This window comes from Ammodytes marinus (genome assembly GCF_949987685.1).
Source record: "Ammodytes marinus genome assembly, chromosome: 2".
In the NCBI taxonomy this organism is placed as follows: domain Eukaryota; kingdom Metazoa; phylum Chordata; class Actinopteri; order Uranoscopiformes; family Ammodytidae; genus Ammodytes; species Ammodytes marinus.
Genome location: NC_137231.1, coordinates 20224915 through 20249863, shown reverse-complemented (window position 1 = coordinate 20249863; position 24949 = coordinate 20224915). Strand labels below are relative to the sequence as shown.

Below are 24949 nucleotides of genomic sequence, written 5' to 3'. Positions count from 1 at the left end.
TTAACCATTTAGACGTTCCAGAGATATAAGCATTATTTGTTTGTGTGTGTGTCTGTGTGGTATGTAGAATTTAATCTAGGAGTTGGAAAAAAAAAGTATATGTGCTTGTCTGTGCTGCTTACTAATACATGAAAGGCATGCGCATACACTGTGATAAGCTATGGTACGCTGGGGCACACTCTAGTGAAGTGTGTATGTAAGTGTGTGTGTGCGTATGTGTGTGTGTGTGTGTGTGTGTGTGTGTGTGTGTGTGTGTGTGTGTGTGTGTGTGCGTGTGTGTGTGTGTGTGTGTGAGTGAGGGTGTCCTGTGTGCTCACTGCTCACCCCCAGGTGGTTGGCTGTACAGCTGTGCCACGGGCCCTGCAGCAGGTACATGTGGCAGCTGGTAGTGGAAGGCCGATTTGATGGTGGGCAGAGGTAGACGGTTCTTTGGGAAACACTTCCTCATGATGAGACTCGAAGTGTTGATCAGAGGATCCAGAGTCCGCACAGGAAGACACTCCTAGAAAAAGAAAAAAAAACACACAGAAAGTATAAAGTAGGTGAGAGTGAGTGTGTGTGTGTGTCTGTGTCTGTGTGTGTGTGTGTGTGTGTGTGTGTGTGTGTGTGTGTGTGTGTGTGTGTGTGTGTGTGTGTGTGTGTGTGTGTGTGTGTGTGTGTGTACAGTAAAGTACATATGTGTTGTGGGCTTTAATTGTATGCCATGCGTATGAAACATTCCCACTCACAGTGGATGAGTTGTAGAGGATCCTCATGCCATCGGCTTCTATGAAAGCTTTTCTTCCGATCTTGATGTTGGTGATGTTCCTGAGGCAGACCAGTAGCCCTTTGCGGATCAGCATGTGGCGATGTCGGGTGTCATTGCGATGCCAGTCCAGGTACAGAGACAGCAAGACAGGCACATGTCCACCATCCACAGCACGACGAGCATTGGTTTCTGCACAGGGAAGTGGAAGAGATCATTTGTAGGTGACGAAGAAAGGTGAGAAAAAATCGAAGCATAGAAAGGGAATAGTTGGGATTCGGGTAACTTTAAATCAATGTTGAATGATCAGTAACTGTGTTTGCTTCAGTGCAGAAGAGAGAATCAATTAAGGGCAGGAAAAAGGTTAATAATGAGGATGGAAGAATGGAGCAATACTCCTTCGACACAAACACTTATTTAGGATCTCTACCCTATCCTACTAAAAAGACAAAAATTCAATGCTACAAATGCAAATTACTCACTGGATTTGAGCAGGGCCCCCAGTGCGTCCAGAGCTACCCTGTTGATTTAGAAACGAGGCAAATGAGTTACATGGTCTGCTGGACAAACGTCGATGAGAGAGGTTAACAAACTCGGCCTGAAAGAGTGAACGGAGATGCAGCATGTTGTTCTCACTAGTTTGTTAGAACACAATGATCATGCTGGCTCATTAACACAATCAACTGGCTTACTTGAGCAGGCTGGTGTTCTTCTTGCTGTACGGCGCGGTAATCTTGAACATGAGTTCAACCACTCCGTTCTTGCCCAAGTAAATAGCATTCACCGCTTTACAAAAACAGATGTATAAATAAGGAGACAATCAAGCAAAAGTGCAAATAGACATCAAATACCACTGAATAGTTAATAGCATTGGGGTTATCATGAGTTCTTCATAGGATTCGGTAAGATTTCTTGGTACTTGTCAGCTTGGTACTCACAAGAGAGAATGTCAACATTTGGAGAAGTGTATTTAAAAGTATAAAAGGACTTACAGTTGGTAGAGTAGACCCTGAGGACTTGCAGGCAGGGCAGCAGCAGTTTGGTGTTCTGTAGGTTCTGTTTCATCAAGTTGACTGTGACGTTCAGAGCTCCGCTCAAACGCGCCTTCACTCCAAACTTTCTGTCTGAGGGTTGAACACATAGAGGGTTGGAATGTCAGAGGTTATGTAGTGAATAACTGGACGTTTATTGTTTTGGTCTATTGTTTTCTGCAAAAACACCAAGTAAAAATAGTCTTAAGGGCACCCTGTAGAGTTTGAATCACTAGTAGAAGTAAAGAGCAATGTGATGTTTTGTTTTGCGCTAATCCCTCATCCACAGATGACAGCAATGCGCCAAGAAATGTACAAAAATACACCATAAAGGGGAATGAAGAAAAGGACTGTTAGCAAATGCAGTGTTTAAACACTTTATGTTGAAAATGTTATACATGGAAGGAAATGCACTCAACCTGTATGAGACAGGCCCCCAGGATGCTGCCTTCTCCGAGCAGCCAGCATGGACTAGTGGCCAACCCATTGGTACTGCATGCTGTGAATGGGAGCTTATTTTCATGGTAGCCCTAAGGCAGATTTCCCTGTCCACACCAATACAAGCGGCGAACAAGATTGTGTCGCCGCAAAATTTTTCTGGATATCAATCATAGGCTCAAACTTATCTTGAGACCATATACTATTAAAGCTGAAGTTTTTTCATTTCAAAACGCCACATAAAGCGTTTTATTAGCCCAACGGCTTTTAACGGCTTTCAGTTTGTTTTCGAGGGAGGAGGAGGGAGCGGCACGTCATACACTTGGGCGTGCCAGGGCTTACATGAAAGCAATATGGCAGCTACCTTGTTGCTTCTCTGCGCCTGAGCAGCTTTCATAGGAATGAATGGGCGCCATTTTTCAATACGGTGTCCATTTCTTTATATGTCCATGGTATGAGACCTCAACACACAACTTGTTTTGGTAAGAAAGACAGAATGTAAACAATAAACATTACTTGTATTTGTTTACAAAGGAACTCAAACGGGCACCTTTGACAAGAAGTCACATAAGCAGAACATAGACAAAAGCAAACTCCATAAAAAGTCTAGCCAAACCTTTTGGGCCAACCTTGGCCAGCAGTGAGTGAAGCTGCAGCATGAGTTCCTCGCTGGGAGGCGACTCTTTACTGGTAGTGATCAGAATCTGGAATAATATCCCTGTTCCTCCTTTAGAAACAAACACTCCCACCCTGCGACCTCGGCCTCAAGGAGAAAAAAACGGGAAATTAAAACAGCATTAGATTTGATAAAACAGAATTAATAATGGGATCAATCATCAAGAGGAAGAAATAATGTATTTAATGAGGTACTTCAATCAATCAAACATTATTTGTATAGCACTTTTCATACAAGCCAATGAAACACAAGGTGCTTAATACTCTAACGCGCCCCACACACATCCTGCGTCTACCTCTGGAGCGCGTCGCGTTACCTTACTGCTGCCTCTCTCGGACTTTTCTCGGACACACATGCAACGTCTCAGCAGCTGCTGCTGTAGCGCTGCTTCTAAAAGCCCTATCTTTCTACATAGAGTTTTCATAGATAATTCCCATTAAAAATGAAGTTCTTTCATGTCATCTATGATGCATATGATTTATATTGAGTCTGGACAGTAAACCGTGCGCCCCATTGCCATTTTTTTTCTTTTTTTTTGCCATATTTTCGCTTGTTGGAAGTTTTATTTTGAAAGGGACACACCAGGAAATGGTGAAACTACAGCGAAAGCTGCCAGTATGAAGTCAATATGACTCTCAGCAGAGTATTTCAAAAATCACTTTACTGATTTATACGGGAGAGAGAGAGGGGGGTGTGGTCGGGGAAGAAGAAGGCCGTAGACACAGATAGAGCAACGGAAAACTGTTGCGCTCATCATGATCTTTTTTATTTCTTCACTATATTGGATCTCTATATGTGTCATTTATCCAAAAATGAAATGCCAGAACTAATTGAAAATTAGGTTTTAAATCCCTCGGATTTTGATTGCACAATTAAATCGTGAAATAAAGGGATTATTCGCGTATACGACTGAGGGATATTTTATTTTGAAATAAACACACCGGGTAAACGTGTAACTAGAGTGAATGCTGCTGGTATGACTGTCAACAGAGTATTTCTCTATCAGTTAAAGCACAGAGACGCGAGAGAGACGCGCTGCTCTCAGAAAAAAATAGGCGAGCCTCCTGAGGTGAAGGGGAGCGTCGCTGCAGACGTGCCTCCGACGCGCCTCAGCAGTGCGTCTGAGGTTGGATGTGTGCTCGCTCTACGTTGATTTCACAGTCTGTGACTAAAAGTCAGACGCAGACGCGAGGTAGATGCGCAGTAGAGGTAGGATGTGTGTGGGGCGCGTAATACTCCCATGACACACGGAGAGATATACACAAATGCAAAGGTTGCCATGAATGTGGAGTTAGTATCCTGGAAAACAAACCTCTTAAAAGATTACTACAGTATCAATGGTCCGGGCTACATTAACACTACTATTTATACCATTTCAACATTTGCTAGAGCTGGCACAATTAATTTGTTTATGCTTCTAGAATAGGTTACATACTTCTCACACTCAAAGTGAACACTTCGGATGTAGCCACAAATAGATAAATAACTTCCCACTGACTGATTATCCAACAAGGGAGTAGATGTTGTTATCAGCTCTCAAAACCAGGGAATAAAAGTCTCGTCAATTTTGATTTAAAAATAGGGAAAACTCACCCACAGTCAGCAGCTCACTGAGAATGTACATAATGTTCAGAGTGGTCTGGACATCCCGGGAGTTCTGTCAAAGCCACACACAGTGCACTTGTTAAATAGTGTGCATGCATATAGAATGATAGAAATGTGTGCAATTACCTACTATTTTACATGAGGTTCACTGTCCTAGCTGTGCAGTGTAATCGTAAATCAAACAATCCTACAGGCACGGATACATTTCTTACTAGGGAAATAATTTTGTCTCTGCATATTTTCCTTTTTAAGTATCATGGATGTCTATAGGGTTTGAGAAAGATGTCTTAAATGGAGGGAAATACACCATCCTGAGAAGTTATTCTCTTTCTAGTTAGATGAGAGGAGTTTGATCTCATATCTGCACGTTAAGTATTAAGATACCAACAGCCACAGTTGTTCTCAGCTGAGCACAAATACTGGTATGTCCTTCAGATTTATAGTGTTGACAAGTAAACTGACCTCCAGTGAAGACAGGATGACCTCCATGCCACTGGATCCTTTGGACATCACTTCTTTTCCACTCTTCTCTGTAACACATAACAACATCAAATCAATTACAAATGTGTAGAAAAATATTACTAATGGGCTTCTCACACAAGCAAAGTGAGGTCAGTTATTCCAAGGACAGCAGGTTGTTCTGTATGTGTGTGGTCGACCATTAAAGTCACAATGTCACAGAGGTCCTGGGTAAGTCCTGGGTACTTGGCATAGAAAGAATTTCACTATCAATAGAAATGGTATCTTTAGAGCATGTTCTTTCTTCATTGAATCAAAAATAAGCGTTTTAAAACACACGCTTAATATATCTCCTCCTGTCAAACTGATGAAGCTATATTGGCACAACTCCTACTTCTCCTCTCCTCTTTCTTCACCTCACTTGGTCTTTAGACCATAACCTATGCTTGACCTGTAATTTATTAGCTGACAGATTCCTGACCTCAGTGAGCAGCGTACCGTCCTAAAATAAGACCAAAACACAAACACTGGACTAAGGAGAGGTAAACAGATACTGAAGTCCTCCAACCTTTTAAAAATTACACCATGTCAAACATTCTGTCAGGTTCATTAAACGGCAGCAGACTTCGTCAAGATTGTGCTCATTTCGTCTCACATGCTTGGCATTCCGATGCAGAGTATAATAATAATAAATAGATAATATAGTATTAATCTGCCGATTCAATTTAAAAAGATTTTCAAAAAATATTGAAAATAATGACTTTTTTGAACCCTTGAATATAAAAAAATACTTTTTAATGTCAATGTCATTAACCGTCAAGAGATGGCAGATGCCTCTGTTATTGGTTACAGGGGGGAACTGTCAATGTAGTGTAAATTAATCGAATTTATTACAACACACCTGCTGCTGCAACTGCTGCTGTAAATAGGTTCACTCAAAATAATACAATAATAATAATTAAGTATAATAACTCATTCAGCGATGTTTAGCTATTCACTGCATAGTGCAAGTGCAATAATTATATTAAGCTTGTAAAATGTGTGTAATAATTGACCTTTAAAAAAGTGTGTTCATCTTGAATTTTCGTCATTGATGACGCTAATTTGAAAAAATTAAATCTTTCTAAAATGTCTCCCAGGATTACCTCAGCAAGTTAAAAAGCATTAAATATTTTCAAAAGACATTTTCATTAATCTGGAGCCTACCTGGTGGGTCCTCGGAAACCACAGAATGACAGTATCTCCTTGTGTAGTGGTACTCCATTTTCTTTCATAACAAAAAACCTCAAAGTGGGTGAAAAGATGAGCTGTATATTCCAAAATCCCAGTCTCCCTGCCTCTAGACTCCTGAACAGTTTACAGTTTGGGGTCTGCTGGAGACTTTGATATGAAGCCCAGGAATTGTTTTCCCCTCTGAGGCTAAAAGTAAGTGTTCCACTGGTCAACTGTCCAACTGTGTACCCACATACTGCGCTCAGTGGCAGCACTCTTTGAACCAAGTAATCAGCACCTCCTCTTACACGCTGCTACCAGAAACTAAAGCACCATCTTCACCTATAGAGAACTGTGTAGGATATCTCTGCTCACGCCTCTTCTCCTCTTTCCAATGCATTTCTCCAACTGAGCACTGAGAGGAAAAGGATACGCTCAAATGTTTAAACAGCAAATGAGTTTGGAGAAAAAAAAGAGCTGCAGCCTCTTAAGAATGATTTCTTCTCAACCAAATCAAACCAAACCTCCTTTGGTCTGTGGAGCGATTTTCTTTAGTTTTTGTCTCTCTGTCAGATGTATGAGTTTATGGCTACCCCACTCCAGCGTTTCCTCTCTACCCATCATCCTTGGTATCTCCTGACTTTCTCCTAAGCTCCTTAGACTCTGAACATGAGACATGGGTACAGCAAAGCCTGTGTGGTGTACAGTTACTGAGAAACAGGGTCAGAGACCCCCTACTGCCCCCTGACCAACGTCACACTCATGCACATTTCAAGTTGAGACTGTGGGCGGGACTGGACAGACAGGCAGGCAGGCTATGGGTGAGAGGGGAACAGCTGGTACATCATGATTGACTGGGTTACAGACAGAGACCTTTCCACTGTGCCCCTCAGTCATGATGGATTCACTACACTTTGCTTTGAAGTGGGAGGAAGCAACAAATTAAGGCCAGAGGAGAGGTAAAAAGGAAGAACTGAAAGAAGTGAGTGGGAAGAAACAAAAAGCAAGTTCAAACCATGCCAGCAGGCTCAAAATCTGAGGCAGTGTGATTCAGCAGTACACTTTACTCCACACTGGACCTTCACACAGATACTCCACTGAGGCTTGACTCAAGTGATTATTATACAAGTCACCCCCACTCTCAAAAAGAAATGAACTGAAAATTGCTTGGAAACTTAATATAAGAAAACACAGAGTTTTGGAGTTAGTGTCCTCATGGGGTAATAGAAAACATTTCCCTACAGTGGTCTGCAATGACAACACCCGGCGTCCACTCATTCTTCCATCATTCCAATGGCTGCAAATATCAAGTATTTTCATTGTCCATTAATAAGTAACATTTCTACAACACAATTTTCAGTCTACAAAAAGCTCGCTTTGTAAAAACAACAGTCCAAAACACAAATATATTCAATTCATTGTGAAGTTAAAATGGATAAAAGCAGCAATTCCTGACATTTGAGAAGTTATAAACAGTTTTTACTTTATAAATGAAAAAAAAAGGCTGTCATTTTTCGGGTCATTTTGACAAATACCTTAATTAACTAATTGTGAAAGCACAAGAGCAATGTGCTCACATCAGAGGTTTCCATGCATCCCTGGGAAGAACCCTACCAACCGAGACACACGGTTTACATTTCCGTCTGTTCTACACAGCGGCAAGGCCCAGTGCCTTCTTCTTCTGCTGTCAGATCTTATTCTTTGCTCTTATTTCAAAAGGAGCGATCAGAGAAAACCACATATGGAGGTACAATTACTCTATCAATACCGGTGCAATTCTCTGTTTACAGAGCAACTGAACTGAATAAATGCAGTGAGAAGACCTTTTATTCCTCACCAACTTTCAGTAAATTCACAGGTGCTGGGATGAACCACTGCACAACGTCTTTAGTGCCTCCAGAGGGAGCTGTGCAAAGTCCAATAACTGTTCGGTGAGGCTGAAGATCATTGTGAGGACTAGTCCTTACTACTTCATTGGACAGTTTCAAGTTAGAATGAGGTTCAGGTTAGAGATAAGTAAGGGTTAGGCCTTCAGTGTGGATGTTTAGGGTTAGGGTAACCGACTAGGGAATCCATTATTTCAATGAGTGTCCTCACAATTATAGAAAGACAAGTACCGTACTTTTCGGACTATAAGCCGCGACTTTTTCCCCATTTTCCGACCCTGTTATTACACAGCACAGTATATGTTCTGTAGCTACCAGGGATGGGCGTTAGTAATCGAGTACTCGAGTACTCCTCGTTTCAAATGAACTCGATTGGTGGATGAGGAAAAACTTTTTTTTTTTTTTTTTTTAGTGTCTGTAGCCTTTAGGCCGGCGGGCCGTGGCCGCCCCTATTTTAAAATGTTATATACGTGTACAAAACGGATAAAATAAAGTTTAACAAAATTTAATATTTTGATGCAAGTGCAATAAACTGAGCGTTGTGTCAAACATCAACTGCAAATAACTGCCACCTCCGTGCCACCGCAGCGCAGCCTGTGTTCTCCACAGCACCGCGGAGCTGAACACGGTCTCTCCTTTCTTCTCCAGAACATGTTCAGGAATACAACTGTCCAATTATTTCAAAGCCGATGATAAAGTTACGTTTATAAAAAGGGGAGATGACACCTGTTACTCTCAGTTAGTAATGAGTAGACTCCAGGTGAGCATGCAAGGTGCTCTCCGCTTGGAAAGAAAAGAAAAGAAGAAGCAAGGCTTACTTCAGACACATTCGCTCCGAGCCAACAACAGTTAAGAAGCCTTCAATAGGGAATATGGGGATAAGATTCAAAAACCGACCGGTGTAACGTTCCGTTAATGAGGAATTAGTTGCGGTAATTATTCACGGACATGGAGTGAGCATTACGCGGTTGGATATAGGCCTACAACTATCTGGTGAGTTATTCATATGTATTTAAATTGTAGGACAATCATTTTATATTATCTGCTGCCCTTCTTATTTTAAATGGTGACTTAGGCAATTTTGTTACAACTACAGCCCATGCTTTTTTTCTCCCCATCGCAGACCTACTGGATCGGTTTAAATTGTGGCCCGTCTATTTAATTACTTTCAGTGAGGAAAATGTGTTTTAAACTTGTGGAAAAAAATCCTTAATATCATATGGCAACTGTGACTGTTTGACATAAGCATTGAGCGCTTTATTGCGGTCAACTGTTGTTCTGCAGACAGATGCGTTGCGTTCTAAAAATAGAAAAAAGTTTAACGAGGAATCGATTGATCCTTGAGGAATGCAAGCGATCACACGAGTAGCGAAAACACTCGTGCCCATCCCTAGTATCTACTATTGCACTAAATGGTAACACTTACGTACGTTATGCAAATATGCAACTTGTTTATTGAAATGTTAATAAATGGGAGGTTCCTCAAGTAGCCATCTCTTTCCCGGCAATCCCCTCTGTGCACGAACTCTAACATATGGTAATTAAACATTATAACACCTGCGGCTTATAGTCCAGTGCGGCTTATAGTACGGAAAGTACGGTAAGTAAGCAGAGAGGTGACCATCTTGTGGGTGGGTGCAATTTTGACCATAGCCTTTAGATAAGGCCTTTATGACCAAGGTCATCAAGTACCAGCTGTTGAAAGATGCCATTTCCCAGTTGGCTACAAATGCAAACTTCTGGTGTTTATTTGTGGTCGTCTAGGGAGTGTTCACAGACTGATGGAAAGGGGGCTTCAGATGACTGTAGTGCCTAAGAGCAAAGTGAAGAATCTGGGTCTCTTCTGTTCTCTCTCTGTGATTATCGACAGTCGTCACATCTGGAGGACGCACTGCTTTCTCTATCCCCAGACTGAACCTGAATATATGTGTCATTGCTAGTTTTGAAAAATGTGCTTCAAGCAGTATATGTGTTTGAGTAATGTCCTGTTAAATGTGAAGACAAATACAAATATTACAGTGAGTGAGTGAGTGAGTGAGTGAGTGAGTGAGTGAGTGAGTGAGTGAGTGAGTGAGTGAGTGAGTGAGTGAGTGAGTGAGTGAGTGAGTGAGTGAGTGAGTGAGTGAGTGAGTGAGTGAGTGAGTGTGTGTGTGTGTGTGTGTGACCCTCACCCTGCGTCTGTATGATATGAAGGATCTTTGCAGTGACCTGTCTTGCCGTTTCCACCTCCCTCACCATGGCCTCTCCGCTCATCCTCTCCAGCTGGCCCAGGAGCATCACAACCCTGGAGTTACTGGGAATACTGGAGACACACACGCATGCACATGTGTTCACCATTAGGAAGACTGTATGTAATAAATCCGATAAATCTACTTGTAAATGCACTCCCTTATATGCATTTATAGAGATCATAAAAAAATGCATGTTTGAATCCGGCTGGAAAGGGCAGGGATCAGTATATGTAGTAATCACACTATATGTTATATAGATGCTCCATGTCCAGGATTATAAGAGAAGGATGGATCGGATTTAACATATGGTGACACTTAAAACATAAAGCAGTCGCTCTTATGCCCACAGTGAGGAAAATATGTGAGTAATGACTAACACAAACAGGATTTTCTATTATGATAAAAAGCCATGTTTAAAATAATAATTATTATTATTACATTTATCTATATAGCACTTATTGAGACAGTCAAAGTGCTTTACAAAGTTTATAATTAATTCATAATGAATGGATAATGACTCTATTTCATTCATTTCAGTGAAGGTGTCTGTTGAGGCCGTCTTCTAGTGCTTCACTATTTCTGGGTTATGGCCCATCCCCCGTTTATGACCTTAGCTCAGTGGCAGTCAGCTGGAAACACAAGGTTAAAGGTTGCTTGTTGGTACAGCATAGGCAAACATGGGAGAGAGAATCAAAACGTTGTGATTGTACCCAGTGGAGCAGGGTTTCTGATATGTCCTTATAAAGACAGAGAGAGACAGAAGGAGAGAGAGACGTAGGGAACGATAGAGCGTTTCAGCTGGAGACAGAAAGAGAAACAAACAGGAAAATGGAAAGAATGAAGGAAAAGGGGACGCAAGTATGGCCAAAGGAAAACATTGGAGGACAAAGTTAAGCCTAAATAAAGTCACTGCATTAGTCAAGTAGATAAACACAGATTAACTATAAAATAAAATAAATTATAATTAAGTAAACTCAATAAGATTAAATACACTGCTACATTAATGATGTGTGCTTTTAGTTTTTATTCAGCATGACAAATACACATGGCAGGCTCAAGCAAGGCCAACTATTTCTCTGCACAGTTGCACAAACACGCACACAGCAGGGACACCAGGGCAGAGACAGTTAAAAGGTAAAATAGTACAAGAACAGGATGACATGACAGGGTAAAGGTAAGCGAGAGAGGGGGGGGGGGGGGGCAGATGGTTGTGACACAGCAGCTGTTCAACAGAAACACATGCACACAACATATCACAGCATGAGCATGTGTGTGTTTGTGCATAGAAAACTGCATTTGTTTGTTTTCAAAAAGCAAAGCAACTCACCCTTTCTCTGTGGCCATTTTGGGTTTATTCATTTTTAACACATCAACATTTCATGTCGTCTGCAAGAGAGGGAGAGAAAAAAAGACTTCACTGACAGTGTATCATACCTGCATAGAACTGGTGACCTCGAGGGTGTACCTGTCTAGCAGAGGGTGCAGGGAGGGACAGCCTGCAGCTGCAGATATTTGGTTCATATTGAGTCTACCATGACAGGACTTCTAACAGACACACAGAAGCTCCATGCTGATTTCACACACAACAAAGGGATGACCCTACATGCTGCAGATCTCAAATGTCTGGAGACAAAAGACCTGCACACAAGGTAATTTGAACACATGGTTCATATATAACAAAAACAATAAAAAAGCAAGTTGAAGCAAGCCAGTGACTACAGCAGCAGCTCAGTGTACTTGCTATGTCACAGATATCTCAAGAGTTTAGGTGAGGTCAGGGGGGAGACACAGGAGCATTGGTTGAGATAAGATGTTGAGTCATAAAGGTATAATGCTGCAGTAAAATTAAAAGCTATTACCCAATATACCTCTAGCACCATATAAAATTACATTGCTATTAACTGGGACTTTAATAACATGGTTGTATTGGCTTAAAATTACATTAAAATGATACATTATAAAAAGAACCGATAAAAATTAAATACAGTTAATGGTTCAAAAATTATAATAATAATGAACGTCAGAAATAGCATCACGTCACACAAGACTAAATATTTGAATTATTTGTCCCTTAAAAAAGAGTTTGTAATTAAGCCATCTGAAATTTCCTCCTCATTCCAGCTTTTTAAAATATTGAAGAGTCACACTGCAACAGCCCAGCCCCCTTCCTAACTAGACACTACAGGTACAACCAGTCCATGGTACAACCTCTTATACAGTCCATGGTTACAACAACCTCTTATACTGTACAGTCCATGGTTACAACCTGATCCCTGACGATTTAGGCCACACATTGGTATGTACAAATCTATCTATCTATCTATCTATCTATCTATCTATCTATCTATCTATCTATCTATCTATCTATCTATCTATCTATCTATGAATTATGGTGAGGAGCATAAGTGTAGCTAGAAGCCATACACACTCACAGTTAGGGATTATTTTAGTGAAGCTTTCTCCAAAGCAACTGTAACCCTGTCATGTTGTGGAGGCCGGTTTACATGGGACAGATGGCCAGGCCACAGTGACCCCCCCCCATAGGGGCTGCCTCTTTCCACAATCCAAAATCCATTTAGAAAAACAACATAAGCTACTGTCATTATAACACCAGCCCGCAGGGAAATTTGGGTCAGTAACTGCTATTGCTACTGTTTTACTAGATGCTAGGTTGGGTAATCTATCTGAGACTGCTGTACACTGCACCTGCTGGACTAGTCACTCATTGACGGGCCGCCTGTCTACGACGGCAGCCTAGCTAGGGGGAACATGCTAACAATAGTGCTAAATGAAGCCCACCCAGGTGCTCTTAGCAACAGCAACAGGCCAGTTTAGTAATTAAAATGTTGAGGAGTCAACGTACCTATATGGAGAGGAACTGTTGTCCCGTTCAGGAAGGACCAATTCCGAGATAAGGGGGGCTGCTACTGTTTGTCTGAGCGCTGTCTGAAACGCCCTGATGTGATGTGATGTTGTGATGAGACCAGCCCCAACTGTCAGAGGGGGCTGCCCGGAAACCTCGCGAGAGTACGTATGTGTGCCGTGTTTTAGGCGCAGTTCGTACGAGACTGAAAAGCTCCCGAACGAGCTAAGAGCACCATAAACTGCACCAAAATATAACATTGATATACAGTTAAACCTTCACTGGCCAGGGTTTGACTGATAAGCTGTTCGTTGGGGGATTTATCTCGCGTCAAGACGTATGAGGACTACATTTTCCAGTGTTGACAGTGGTGTGTGACGTATAATTTATGCGCCAATCTTCACAGCCTTTGCTTTGAAGAGATCTTTAGCTACATGGTTTATACATCAAACTGAGGTACGTGCTAATTTACAGCCTAAATATACTTTCTAAAATCAGGATTTGTATTTTTTGTACCTGATACAAATTAGTTTACCTATTATAGTCACGATATTCAGTGTTTGTTCAGAGGAAACAGCCATTGTGGGCAACATTAGCTTGTTAGCACACGGTATTATAAGAAGCTACTTTGACGTTTGATCGCTAGCTATGTCCTCAAGTCCTTTAACATCCTACATGTGTGAACTGCACTGTGACACTTTTTTGTTAGTCAAGCTCATGTTCTCTCAATGAGGTGTCTGCCAAAGCCAGATTGAAGGAAATGCATCAATATCTCCTTTATTCTGTAATGACTTCACCTGCATGTGATCAGGTATTATCTATTCAGTACTGTGTTATATACACACATACTACACGCCCATCACCTGCTACATAAGTTGCTCCTCAGTTTATTTCAAAATGTCTTATATACTATACGTGTAAATATATCTCCATAAATGAGTTAAAAGGGAGCAAATCACTCGTACCGGATTAGGTGTTAACAAGCCATCAAACTACTGACATGTTCTTGGTTTACAGGACTGGGGCTCTCTCCAGTGCAGTCAGCCGAGCAGTTTACACCATTTTAGGCTTTCATTTTCTCTTTCTCAAAAGTCAGTTCATGGAGCATGGTTTTAGTCCTCAACTGTTGCCATACATGATAATATACTCCCTGTCCAGCTCTCTAGGAGTAGAGGTCAAGTATAAGAATAAATGTGTAACATTATCAAAAAAAGATGCCGCACCTTGTAGCAAATAAATAGCTTAAATGTATCAAGGAAACAATGGACAAAGTATTGCTTTTGATATTTTATATCTGATGTTTTTTTGTTTGTTCTTTAGATGCCATTGGAAAAGCAGTAATTATGTAAGCAGGGAGCTATATTCATGACTAACCTTGAAAATAATATTGCAGTCATCAACACTGGTCTATTCCTATATCCACAGCTGCTCTGTATTGTTTGCCAACTAGCCTTTGGAGTTTCCAGTGGAGAAAGTGAAGAAATGTAGTAAATTATTAGGAGAATGTTCATCTGTATTTTTCAGTTCATGATTGATAAATATCTAAAGACAGTCGTCTGCTGAATACTTGCGACTCTGTGAGACCAGAGGCTCTTCATTGGCTCAAGCTACGCTGAGCTGTTATTTAATCCGATCATATAATGTTGTGTTATCATGCTATCATTAATGGTGTTAGTAAGTTATAATAGCTGATATTTTGAACACTTTGTCCTGGTGTCTCTTTCATAGACATCATGGTGATGAAGTCGGCAGTTGACGATGATGATGCTGGCTGGGGTTTGGGCATCCCAGAAAAGATGAAGAACAATGCCAACTGGGTTGATATCACACATGAATTCAAGGGCGCATGCAAAGGTACCGTGTGTGTGTGTATGCGTGTGTGTGTGTGTGTGTGTGTGTGTGAGTGTGATGAGGGCGACTGACGTGTTTCTCATTTTCTCTTTCCTCCATCTGTTATTTATGCAGAGCTCAACCTTGGAGAGTTGCTTCATGACAAACTGTGAGTAAGATCAAAATTCTTTTTGCAGACTCATTTAGTGGGTCAGTTCATGTCCCTCAGTCTAAATACTGTTTTCAGAGGCTTCATAGCATGAAAAGGACAGAGCTATTGCATTCTAATCCTTGTCATTTTTTGACACAATTGCTTTGAATTTTCCCATACTGATAATAAGCTTGTTATCAGTGCACACATATTATCATTGATAATAGGGTTAAAAATCCAAGATTTGTTGAACCTCTGTTGACTCACACAAAATAGAACCTAATTGTTCCGCTATGGTGGCAGGTTCGGCCTGTTTGAGGCCATGTCGGCCATAGAGATGATGGATCCTAAAATGGACGCGGGAATGATTGGAAACCAGGTCAACAGAAAAGTGCTCAACTTTGAACAAGCTATCAAGGTACAGTAAAGCTGATCTCTCACTACAACAGAGAGCCTCATTTTCTTGATTTGAATATGAACTGTTCAATTAACCACCTACTGTAGGTCTTAATCTTTGTAATCTTCTCTTTTGTTCGACGTAGGAGGGTGCCATCAAGGTGAAAGACCTCAGTCTGCCTGAACTCATCGGGATCATAGACACATGTTGTTGCTGTTTGGTGAGTTTCCCTCTCCTATATGGCAAACTGTATTCTCACACTTATATACTTTATAGCTGTTTTATATATTGAATTATCCCCATGGCAAGGCAATTTGAACTATATAGCAAACTTTTTTCTTCTTTGACTCAGAAAACAGAATCAAAGAAATAATAAAAGCCCATTGAATTTCAGATCAGCACCACTGCATCAAACCCAGCACTCGTGTGCTTATACAGTTTGTGTGTGTATTTTTAGATCACATGGCTGGAGGGCCACTCCCTGGCGCAGACTGTATTCACCTGTCTGTACGTCCATAACCCTGACCTGATTGAGGAGCCGGCCCTCAAAGCATTTGCCCTGGGAATCCTGAAGGTGTGTGATATCGCTCGAGAGAAAGTCAACAAGGCTGCTGTGTTTGAGGAGGTAAGCAATTTTGTGTTTGTTTGTGTAAGTAAGGTAATCATTAGATTTGTGTGTCTGGTCTGCCAACTGATATTTTTGTTAAAAAAAAGGATGGGAAGGCTGTTAAAAGTGCATTGGCCATTCATAACTCATTGTCATATTTATATGTCTTTCTGTCTGATTTGTTGATTTAACTTATACTGTATGTTTCTGCAGGAGGATTTCCAGGCCATGACCTATGGCTTCAAGATGGCAAATAATGTCACAGACCTGCGGGTGACAGGTACAAGTACTCGCACAAACACAGCTGCTTGTATACTGTAGACAATGGAGGCCAATACAGATTATTACTGTTTATTCAGAGGAACCAGGATAGCTGAGGTCATCTCTCTCTCTCTCTCTCTCTCCCGCTCTCTCTCCTCGCTCTCTCTTCCTTATTTGTTTCTATCTACCAGGTATGCTAAAAGATGTGGAGGACGAGTTACAGAGGAAAGTTAAGGTATCTGTTCTCGGCTGATTCAAGCCACAGTCTTTGCCATGTCAGTAAAATCCTGTTGATACAAATGCCAAGCATCGCAATGTTTACGGGTTTCTTTGTTTCTGCATTAGAACACGCGCATTCGACAGGGTGAGCAGCGAAACCCTGAGGTCGAGGTGGAGGTAAGTCATACAGCCATGTCAATAGAGATTTGTTTTTGGAATCGAAGCTTTAACTGCATCTTAACTTATGGAATACAAGCAACAAATCAGGTTACTTCACTGCTCTTTTATTAATTAAATAAGTAGTATCCATTCCCAACTTTCCAGACACAAAAAGAACAACTTGTACTATCCTTCTCAGTCTCTGCCTGCTATAATTCACTTTCCATCCACTGTCAATCAGAGTGTGGGACTCCTACGACCTATGGTGACTCTGCTGGAATCTCTATCGGTTTATTATAGTAACGATAATAATCAAGAAAAAAAAAAAGTTTAGACCCAAAAATAGACTTTTTCTGGGTGGTCAAAACAGAACTAATTCAGCATTCTCAAAGGCACATTCTTCTTGTGCCTTGTTTAAAGACTAAATAGGAAAAAAGTGTATTTATAGCATTGCATTTATGTGAGCCTGTTTAATGTTCTCATTTCTTTTTCCAGCATCAGCAGTATTTGGCACTTTTCAACAGAATCAAGTTCATACGCCTTCTACTGACTGCACTGATCACCTTCACCAAGAAAGAGGTAACACACCAATATTTAAGGACACACAGTTAGACGATGAAAGAGTTAAAGGCCACCACATGTTTTATTCCCCTCCGGTTTCTATTTGTGTATCAGTTTACGGTTGTATCTTTCTTTGTGCACCAGACCAGCTCGGTGGGTGAGGCCCAGAAACTTGTTGTTCAGGCTGCTGACATCTTATCAGCCATTCATTCCAGTATTCAGCACGGCATCCAGTCACAGAACGACACCACTAAAGGAGGTGAAGCGTTCATTTACTTCAGCCTTAATGTGTGTACATTATACACGATCTTGCTCTCCAGCCATCCAGTTGAGTTGTTGTCATGTTCCGTGTCAAAGTTCAGTTTTATCCTGCTCCAATTTACTACAATACGTTGATAACGATATGTGACCTGCGTTAAGATTTCTCTTTTTTAAATGATGTGTATATCTGTGGCTGCTGCAGACCACCCCATCATGATGGGCTTTGAGCCCCTGGTAAACCAGAGGCTGCTGCCACCTACCTTTCCTCGCTATGCCAAGATAATCAAGAGAGAGGACATGGTGGCTTACTTTGGCAAACTGATAGAACGCATCAAGACTGTCTGCGACGTGATCAACACCACCAACCTGCATGGCATCCTGGTAAACACATTCTTTCCAGTTCTTTCACTTCACATTATGAACACTGAAGGAATTTGAATTCAAACTAATATTGTCTTTGTGCACCAGGACTTCTTCTCTGAGTTCAGTGAGCAGTCGCCATGTGTGCTCTCCAGATCTCTACTTCAGGTGAGTTAGTAATCGCCACTTCTCCGTTATCTACCAAGAGATTCCATGAAACAGTTACCATTTTGTACACGATGAAGTCTTATCATTTCAAACATGTCCATTTAAAACCGCGCGTATGAGAACTAAACAGATTGTTTTCCTAAATCCAGACAACGTTCCTGATAGATAATAAGAAAGTGTTTGGGACCCACCTGATGCAGGACATGATTAAAGATGCTCTGAGATACTTTGTCAGCCCACCTGTCCTCTCATACAAGTAAGTCTGTCACAAAACCAGACTCATTTAATGGCATTCAGGTTATGTACATCAGTTAATAATGGATTGTCTGAGGAGTGAGTTTATCTAGTCTTGAGCGTGTGTGTGTGTGTGCGCGCACCTGTTTCTCTCCAGGTGTTGCCTGTTCAACAACCATCAGGCGAAGGACTACATTGACTCCTTTGTTACGCACTGCTCTAGGGTATGTTACCTTTACTCTTCAAAGTCACAATCTGTACATCTTAGCTTACTTAACCTTAACCACATAGTTGAAATAAAAGTTAAGAGTAGAGGAGGAGAACATAAAATTGCTTCCTCAAAGGTGATGTCAGGAGTAAGACTGAAAGTGTGAGCTACTCTGTCATAAACCTTTGAAGTAAACAGGCTACTGTCTTGTCAATCTTCCCTACAGCCATTCTGCAGTCTGATCCAGATCCACGGACACAACCGAGCTCGGCAGAGAGACAAGCTAGGTCACATTCTTGAAGAGTTTGCCACGCTGCAGGATGAGGTAAGCACAACACAAGTTACTAACAAGAAAAAGTTCTAGTTTCTGTTTTTTGAGGACAGTTGTGATTTCATCATTTTTAATCCAACTGCTACATTGTTTTCCTGTGCTCTGCAGGCAGAGAAGGTGGATGCGGCCTTGCATAGCTTGCTTATGAAACTTGAGCCTCAGCGACAGCACCTAGCCTGCCTCGGCACCTGGATCCTCTACCACAACCTCAGGATCATGGTCCAGTACCTGCTGAGTGGCTTTGAACTGGAGCTGTACAGCATGCACGAGTACTACTACATCTACTGGTGAGAGCGCACACACACACACACAATCTGGTAGATACAAAGTGCACTTTCGTTTCCCCGTGGTTCATTGCGTGTGTGTCTTTCGCCATAGGTACCTGTCGGAGTTCCTTTACGCGTGGCTGATGTCCACTCTGAGCAGAGCCGACTCCTCTCAGATGGCAGAGGAGCGGATCACGGAGGAGCAGGTGAAAGGACGCAGCAGCAAAAAGATCAAGAAGAAGAAGAAAGGTACGGCCTACAGTAGCCTCAGGTGGCTAAATCAAGTGCGAATCTGTGTCCATAATTATGATAACACAATGTTTGGGTTTCACCTGCAGTTCGCCCTCTCAGCAAGGAGATAACCATGAGTCAAGCATACCAGAACATGTGTGCTGGCATGTACAAGGTAGAGCCTCAAATGCACTTTTCTGAACCTCTCTTCTCAACATTTGACACAAAACACAGTATCATCCAGCCTCTGTTTGCTCTCTGTCTCCCTCCTTAGACTATGGTCGCGTTGGATATGGACGGGAAGGTGCGTAAGCCTCAGTTTGAGTTGGACAGCGAGCAAGTTCGCTATGAGCATCGCTTTTCCCCCTTCAACAGTGTGGTCACGCCCCCACCTGTGCACTACATTCAGTTCAAGGTACTGTAGCATGCTCTCCACATTTCCTGTTACCTTTTTGGCATTTGTCCTCGACCCAGGGTGCAATAGGAACAATAATAATAATAAAATAAAGACGAAAAAGATAAACAGTAAAAACGGTATATAAAAAAGAGTTCTTCCTCAAGAGTTCTTGAGGGCAATGGGAGGGGGGTTCACAGTCCAGTGTTCGTGGGAGCAGAGGAGAGGGAAGGAGGCGAGTACTGTAGAGGTCCATCAACCACTGTTGTGTCGTCCGCAAACTTCACATGTGGTTGCTGCTGAAGGATGGAGCGCAGTCGTGGGTCAGCAGCGTGAAGAGCAGGGGGCACACAGCCTTGGGGGGCCCCAGTGTAGGGCCCGGCCGATATGGATTTTTGAATGGCGATGCAGATGCCGATTATTTTCAGAGAAAAATCTACGATAACGATTAAATCGGCTGATTTTTTTTTTTTTTAAATCCCCAAAATATATATTGAAAAAATTTACTTTTTTGAACCCTTAAATATATATAAATACTTGTTACTGTTGATAGGTGTACAGGAACTTTTTATTAATTGAAATATGCATCATCTAAAAAAATAAATAAAGTGTTACAAATATGTCTAAAGTGTCATGACGCATTTTTAAACTCAGACATTAAGCATTTTATGTAACTTCACCCAACCCTCTGGAACTCCTTTCCTCCAAACATCCCTTCATTCGTGTCCCTCCTCCTCCTCTTTTCACTTATATATCCCCCCTTTCCATCATTCTATTCCCATCATCACCTTTTTTATCTTTTTATCTTTTTTCTCATTTCACTGAATTTTCTCGCCCTTCTCCAGGAGATGTCTGATCTGAAGAAGTACAATCCTCCGCCGGGCCCTGCTGACCTGTACATGGCCGCCAGCAAACACTTCCAGCAGGCCAAGCTCATCCTAGAAAACGTGCCCATCCCAGACTCTGAGGTCAGGAAAAAAAACAATTAGGGAAAAACATATTATATTGTTTGTTTTTACCTTTTCCAATGTTCTCAACTATCAGTAACCAGTTGATGATTTGTGACAGGTGATCCGTATACTGAAGGTGGCAAAACCCAACATTGTAGTGACAAAGCTCCTGGCTGGAGGGCACAAGAAGGACACCAAGGTAACATAATGTACAGTCATGCCCAAAATTATTCATACCCCTGGCAAATTGTTGCACGTCTCCAGTGGTATTTTTTTGCCCATTCATCTTTAGCGATGAGCTCTCACTCTTTCAATTTGGAGGGTCTCTGCCATCACCCTGATATTTAGCTCCCTCCACAGATTCTCAATTGGACTCAAGTCAGGACTCTGGCTGGGCCACTGTAAAACGTTCAAGTGTTTGTCCGCTAACTATTTCTTCACCACTTTTGCTTTACATGTTTTTTTTAAGTGGGCAATGCATGAGGTGGCGTTTACATTGACATGTATTGTGTTTTCTAATGTAAAAAAAATAAAAACGTTGTTGATGTAAAATACCTTTATGTCTGCATCCCTAGGTGCTCCCAGAATTTGACTTCTCAGCCCACAAGTATTTTCCTGTGGTCAAGATTATCTGACTCTGCTCTGAGTGTCTTCCCAAAGACCATCAACTGCAAAGACCGTACCCTCACAATGGCCCTGATCCAGTCCGTGTGTGTGTGTGTGTGTGTGTGTGTGTGTGTGTGTGTGTGTGTGTGTGTGTGTGTGTGTGTGTGTGTGTGTGTGTGTGTGTGTGTGTGTGTGTGTGTGTGTGTGTGATGCACATAACTGTAAACGTGTACAAGGGAGTGTTTGATACACCCAGCTTTTTTCACCTGAATGAAAGATTAGACACGATATAACAGACCAGAGAACCCTCAACTGGACCTAAATGAGTGACAATATCCCAATTTTTTGTTTGTTTTATTGTGTAAGTGTGTGTGTGTGCTTGTGAGATTCAGACACTAGTCCAGGTGCTTTTTGCACCTACTGGCCAACGGAAATTTTTATAAGCTGCCTCCAGAACAGTTTTTGTGAAGGCATTAAGAGAACAACTGTAAAGGAAATGGGTGCATATCATTCAATCATATGAAGCCTTTCTATGTATTCATGTGCTTATCTGAATAAACATGTTGAATCCGAAAACTCTATGGTGTCTTGTTATACTTTTTTTACATCACTACTTTCACGTGATATCATCAGTCTGCACTGTGAAATGGAGACATGGCCATTTGCATAGAAGAACCACTCGCACTGTTTGTGTTATAGGTGCAGAGAAAAAGCATATAAACACAGAAAATGTTGTACAACCTGATTTTACAACGAACAGCTCCTGCAATATGTCCTCAAACCAAACCAATCCAATCAACACCAAAGGACTGAGAAGCCACATAACTCAAGAAAATAAAACAAGTCTTAACAATGGTGTTAATATTCTGTCTTTTATTTCCTTGCTGGAAAATAATTTCACATGTTTTCACTGAATTGATTGAGACAACAAAATCCATTTCGGCCACTGCAGATGATTTTCTCAATGATCTAGATTTGTATATTTAGGTTTGGGAAGGTACATTCTTTTGTTTACAGAAAGGAAATGGGAGAAGAAAATTGCCTATGAGATATTTAAGCAAATTTGGGAATTTGGGATTTCTGTATTAACCTATGAGGTTCAGTTTTCCTTCATGGTTTTGTCCATCCACTCCATGTAGTGACAGATATCCAGCATAACAATCGTGTTTGCACACTTATCAACAGGTTTGCTGACAATGATCCCTTGTAGGAGACCCTTGTACTCCACAGCTGAGCCCGCATCACCCTGGAAGAGTGAAATCAGAGGTGTGGTCATTTGACAAACATTAAGAAAATACGCCGGATAATAAAGATGGATCCAGTTCAACTGTTTACTTACAGCACAGGACTCCACAGCAGGTTCGTGGGCACACATGGTACTGTCACCATGGTGGTACTTGCTGTCAGGTTTATCATTCTCTCCACATTCGGTGATCTTTGTGCTGGCACACATCAAGCTGCTGGGGATCTTGGCCTCTGGGGATTTCAAACATCACATCATCAAAGTCAGCTATATTGTCAATTTCTGCAATATGCCCCAGGAATCGAAATTACGTTTCTCTCCGTCCCACAGTGCAATAAGAACAAAAGGATACAATATCAGATGAAATAAATAATATATACAATAAATAGTTTCTAAATAATGCAAAAGGTACGGCAAAACCAAACAGTATAAGAAAAAAGTGAATAAATTGAAATGTGAAATATGAGGAACATTATTTACAATATGTGTAATATGGAGTAAACTGAGGAAATTGAAAGTGTACATCATTCTTTCCGAGAACTGAATCATTGGTTTGGGTGTGTGTGTGTGTGTGTGTGTGTGTGTGTGTGTGTGTGTGTGTGTGTGTGTGTGTGTGTGTGTGTGTGTGTGCGTGTGCGTGTGCGTGTGCGTGTGTGTGTGTTTTTTTCTGTGTGTGTGGCTCACCTCCGGCCTTCTTGGATCCCCAGCCTCCGATATCCACATACTGACCCACTACTGGTCTCTGACAGTCGGTAGCAGAAGGGAGACGGACGGTAGGAAGTTTAGGAGACGCATCCTTCTTCAGTCTTATGAGCATGATGTCGTGGGAATGCTCTTCGTCTTTGAAGGTAAACTGATGGGCCTGATCAATTTCTTGCTCATTTACTTTGGATAATCCTGTCTTGGTTTTAAACCAAGACACACCTTTTGAAAACCATGACTTATCCTCATTTACGGCAAGCTTCACCTTCACCAGCCTGCAAGAAAGAAAGGTGGAGGAAAACTCATTGTCAGGAGACAAACATGAATTAAAGGAGTAGGCTATATATATTTTTGAAACTCTTTATAATATTTTGAAAATAAAAACGTACAAATATCTGTTGACAAATGTATATATTTTTTTAAAAGACAACAAAAAAAGACAAAAAGGGGGGAAGCATTTAGGATAGCCTACATCTAGTAGCCTATATATGAACAGTACTTGCTCACAAGCTTCATATATGCTTCAAATAATTTTAATTTATTTATTTGATTTACTTTAAAAAAATTGTCCCTTTATTGCCTGATTCAAGGTAATTATCTTTTTGTTTTCTATTGCAACTTTATTTGATCCAATCGCAGTTACCTACATTGTAGCACTAGCACCGCATTGATAGTTTTTTTTTCCTAATTTTACCGTAGGCCTATCAATCTATCTGAATGACATAGGCCTAGGTGAGACTATAGGTGCAGTGTGGCCTCCTCTTACCGTTCTGCACAGTGGGACGCAGTGATGACCCAGCGGGCGTTGAGCAGAGAGCCCCCGCAGGTCTCCCCCCCCTGCTTTGCCTCTATCTGGACATGGTACTGCCTGTTCTTTTCACAGGACTTACTCCCAACGATCCTCTTCTCCAAGACCCCCCATGCAGCGCCTGACAAATGAGAGCAGAGGCAGACAGTGCATCGGGTTCAGGCTCATTTCACCTGTAGTAACTTCTCTTCTGCGCAGGAGAGAGTCACTTGCAAATAGAAATGTGAAGTTGTACGAGAGGGGGGTTAAACTCACCAGCAAGCACCAATACAAGGAAAGAGTAGCAGAGCTTCATCGTGTCCTCTCTGATGTAGATCAGTTCAGGTGGATGACCGTCTGAGGATTCATCCTTTTATAGCAAGTTGTTTTCATTTTATCGGATGCTATCTGTGACACAAGGCCACCAGCCTATAGGCTACTCCCAGAATCAATTTCATGATAAACCTAATATAGCAATATGGTGAACTGTGAAGAAGGTGGGGACAAGGAGAAGACTGGAATAACAATAAAGGACTTACTGAAAAGGGAATTCATTACAAGTGGAATAGCCAAGTCAGGGCACTTTTGTTTGAACATTTCTGTCTGGACTCTCAAATTAAGATAGTTGGGCAGATTCTTGTCTTTTTAAATTAATATTATTATTATATTATTATTATATATATATATTAATATTAATTCATAATAGCTGTAGGCAGTGTAGGCTACTTAACCTTGACTTCACATGCAATAGCAGCATATCGGCTTCCATATTAACTATTGTATTATTCTGATGTTTTTCGGACAGAAAGTGTCGAAGTCACAGTCATAGAAAACACTATCATCAGTCCTTTTTGCACATAGCCTATTCAGAAAATAT

At 41.3% G+C, this 24949-nt stretch overlaps 3 protein-coding genes across 5 annotated transcripts in view; 1 reads left to right on the top strand and 2 right to left on the bottom strand.

The window, feature by feature from the left end:
- The window catches only part of agtpbp1 (ATP/GTP binding carboxypeptidase 1), a 28756-nt gene extending 15496 nt beyond the window's left edge, over positions 1-13260 (bottom strand). For all 3 annotated transcript variants that reach the window (XM_080049919.1, XM_080049920.1, XM_080049921.1), the window contains exons 1-11: positions 13147-13260; positions 11611-11669; positions 10224-10354; positions 4958-5025; positions 4484-4547; positions 2831-2977; positions 1738-1869; positions 1438-1531; positions 1228-1265; positions 729-937; positions 325-502 (exon numbers count right to left, since the gene is read on the bottom strand). In XM_080049919.1, the coding sequence (XP_079906045.1) occupies positions 325-502; positions 729-937; positions 1228-1265; positions 1438-1531; positions 1738-1869; positions 2831-2977; positions 4484-4547; positions 4958-5025; positions 10224-10354; positions 11611-11642 (1093 nt within the window). In that variant the 5' untranslated portion in view covers positions 11643-11669; positions 13147-13260. The remainder of the gene's footprint in view (positions 1-324; positions 503-728; positions 938-1227; positions 1266-1437; positions 1532-1737; positions 1870-2830; positions 2978-4483; positions 4548-4957; positions 5026-10223; positions 10355-11610; positions 11670-13146) is intronic.
- Positions 13261-13402: 142 nt separating this feature from the next.
- Positions 13403-21907, top strand: naa35 (N-alpha-acetyltransferase 35, NatC auxiliary subunit). The gene is made up of 23 exons (XM_080048949.1): positions 13403-13602; positions 14875-15000; positions 15112-15145; positions 15431-15545; positions 15670-15744; positions 15982-16149; positions 16345-16411; positions 16584-16627; positions 16738-16788; positions 17266-17349; positions 17476-17590; positions 17795-17973; positions 18061-18120; positions 18270-18376; positions 18512-18578; positions 18789-18887; positions 19002-19180; positions 19272-19408; positions 19498-19565; positions 19665-19805; positions 20630-20752; positions 20853-20933; positions 21310-21907. Exons 2-23 carry the CDS (start codon positions 14880-14882, stop codon positions 21367-21369), a joined length of 2175 nt encoding a protein of 724 aa, XP_079905075.1. The 5' UTR covers positions 13403-13602; positions 14875-14879; the 3' UTR covers positions 21370-21907.
- Positions 21908-22439: 532 nt separating this feature from the next.
- LOC307256304 (kallikrein-14-like) lies at positions 22440-24388 on the bottom strand (the record flags this gene model as incomplete). Its single annotated transcript, XM_080035220.1, has 5 exons — positions 22440-22586; positions 22680-22816; positions 23268-23560; positions 24052-24214; positions 24349-24388. The coding sequence occupies 5 exons, from the start codon at positions 24386-24388 to the stop codon at positions 22440-22442; spliced, it is 780 nt and encodes a 259-aa protein (XP_079891346.1).
- Between the last annotated feature and the right edge of the window lie 561 nt (positions 24389-24949).

Excerpts from the sequence above, each read along its gene's own strand:
- naa35 (XM_080048949.1), top strand. The coding sequence starts at position 14,880 with ATGGTGATGAAGTCGGCAGTTGACGATGATGATGCTGGCTGGGGTTTG. Across the intron at positions 15,146-15,430 it reads GAGTTGCTTCATGACAAACT|GTTCGGCCTGTTTGAGGCCA; the intron begins GTGAGTAAGATC and ends CTATGGTGGCAG. Across the intron at positions 18,888-19,001 it reads TTGCCACGCTGCAGGATGAG|GCAGAGAAGGTGGATGCGGC; the intron begins GTAAGCACAACA and ends TGTGCTCTGCAG.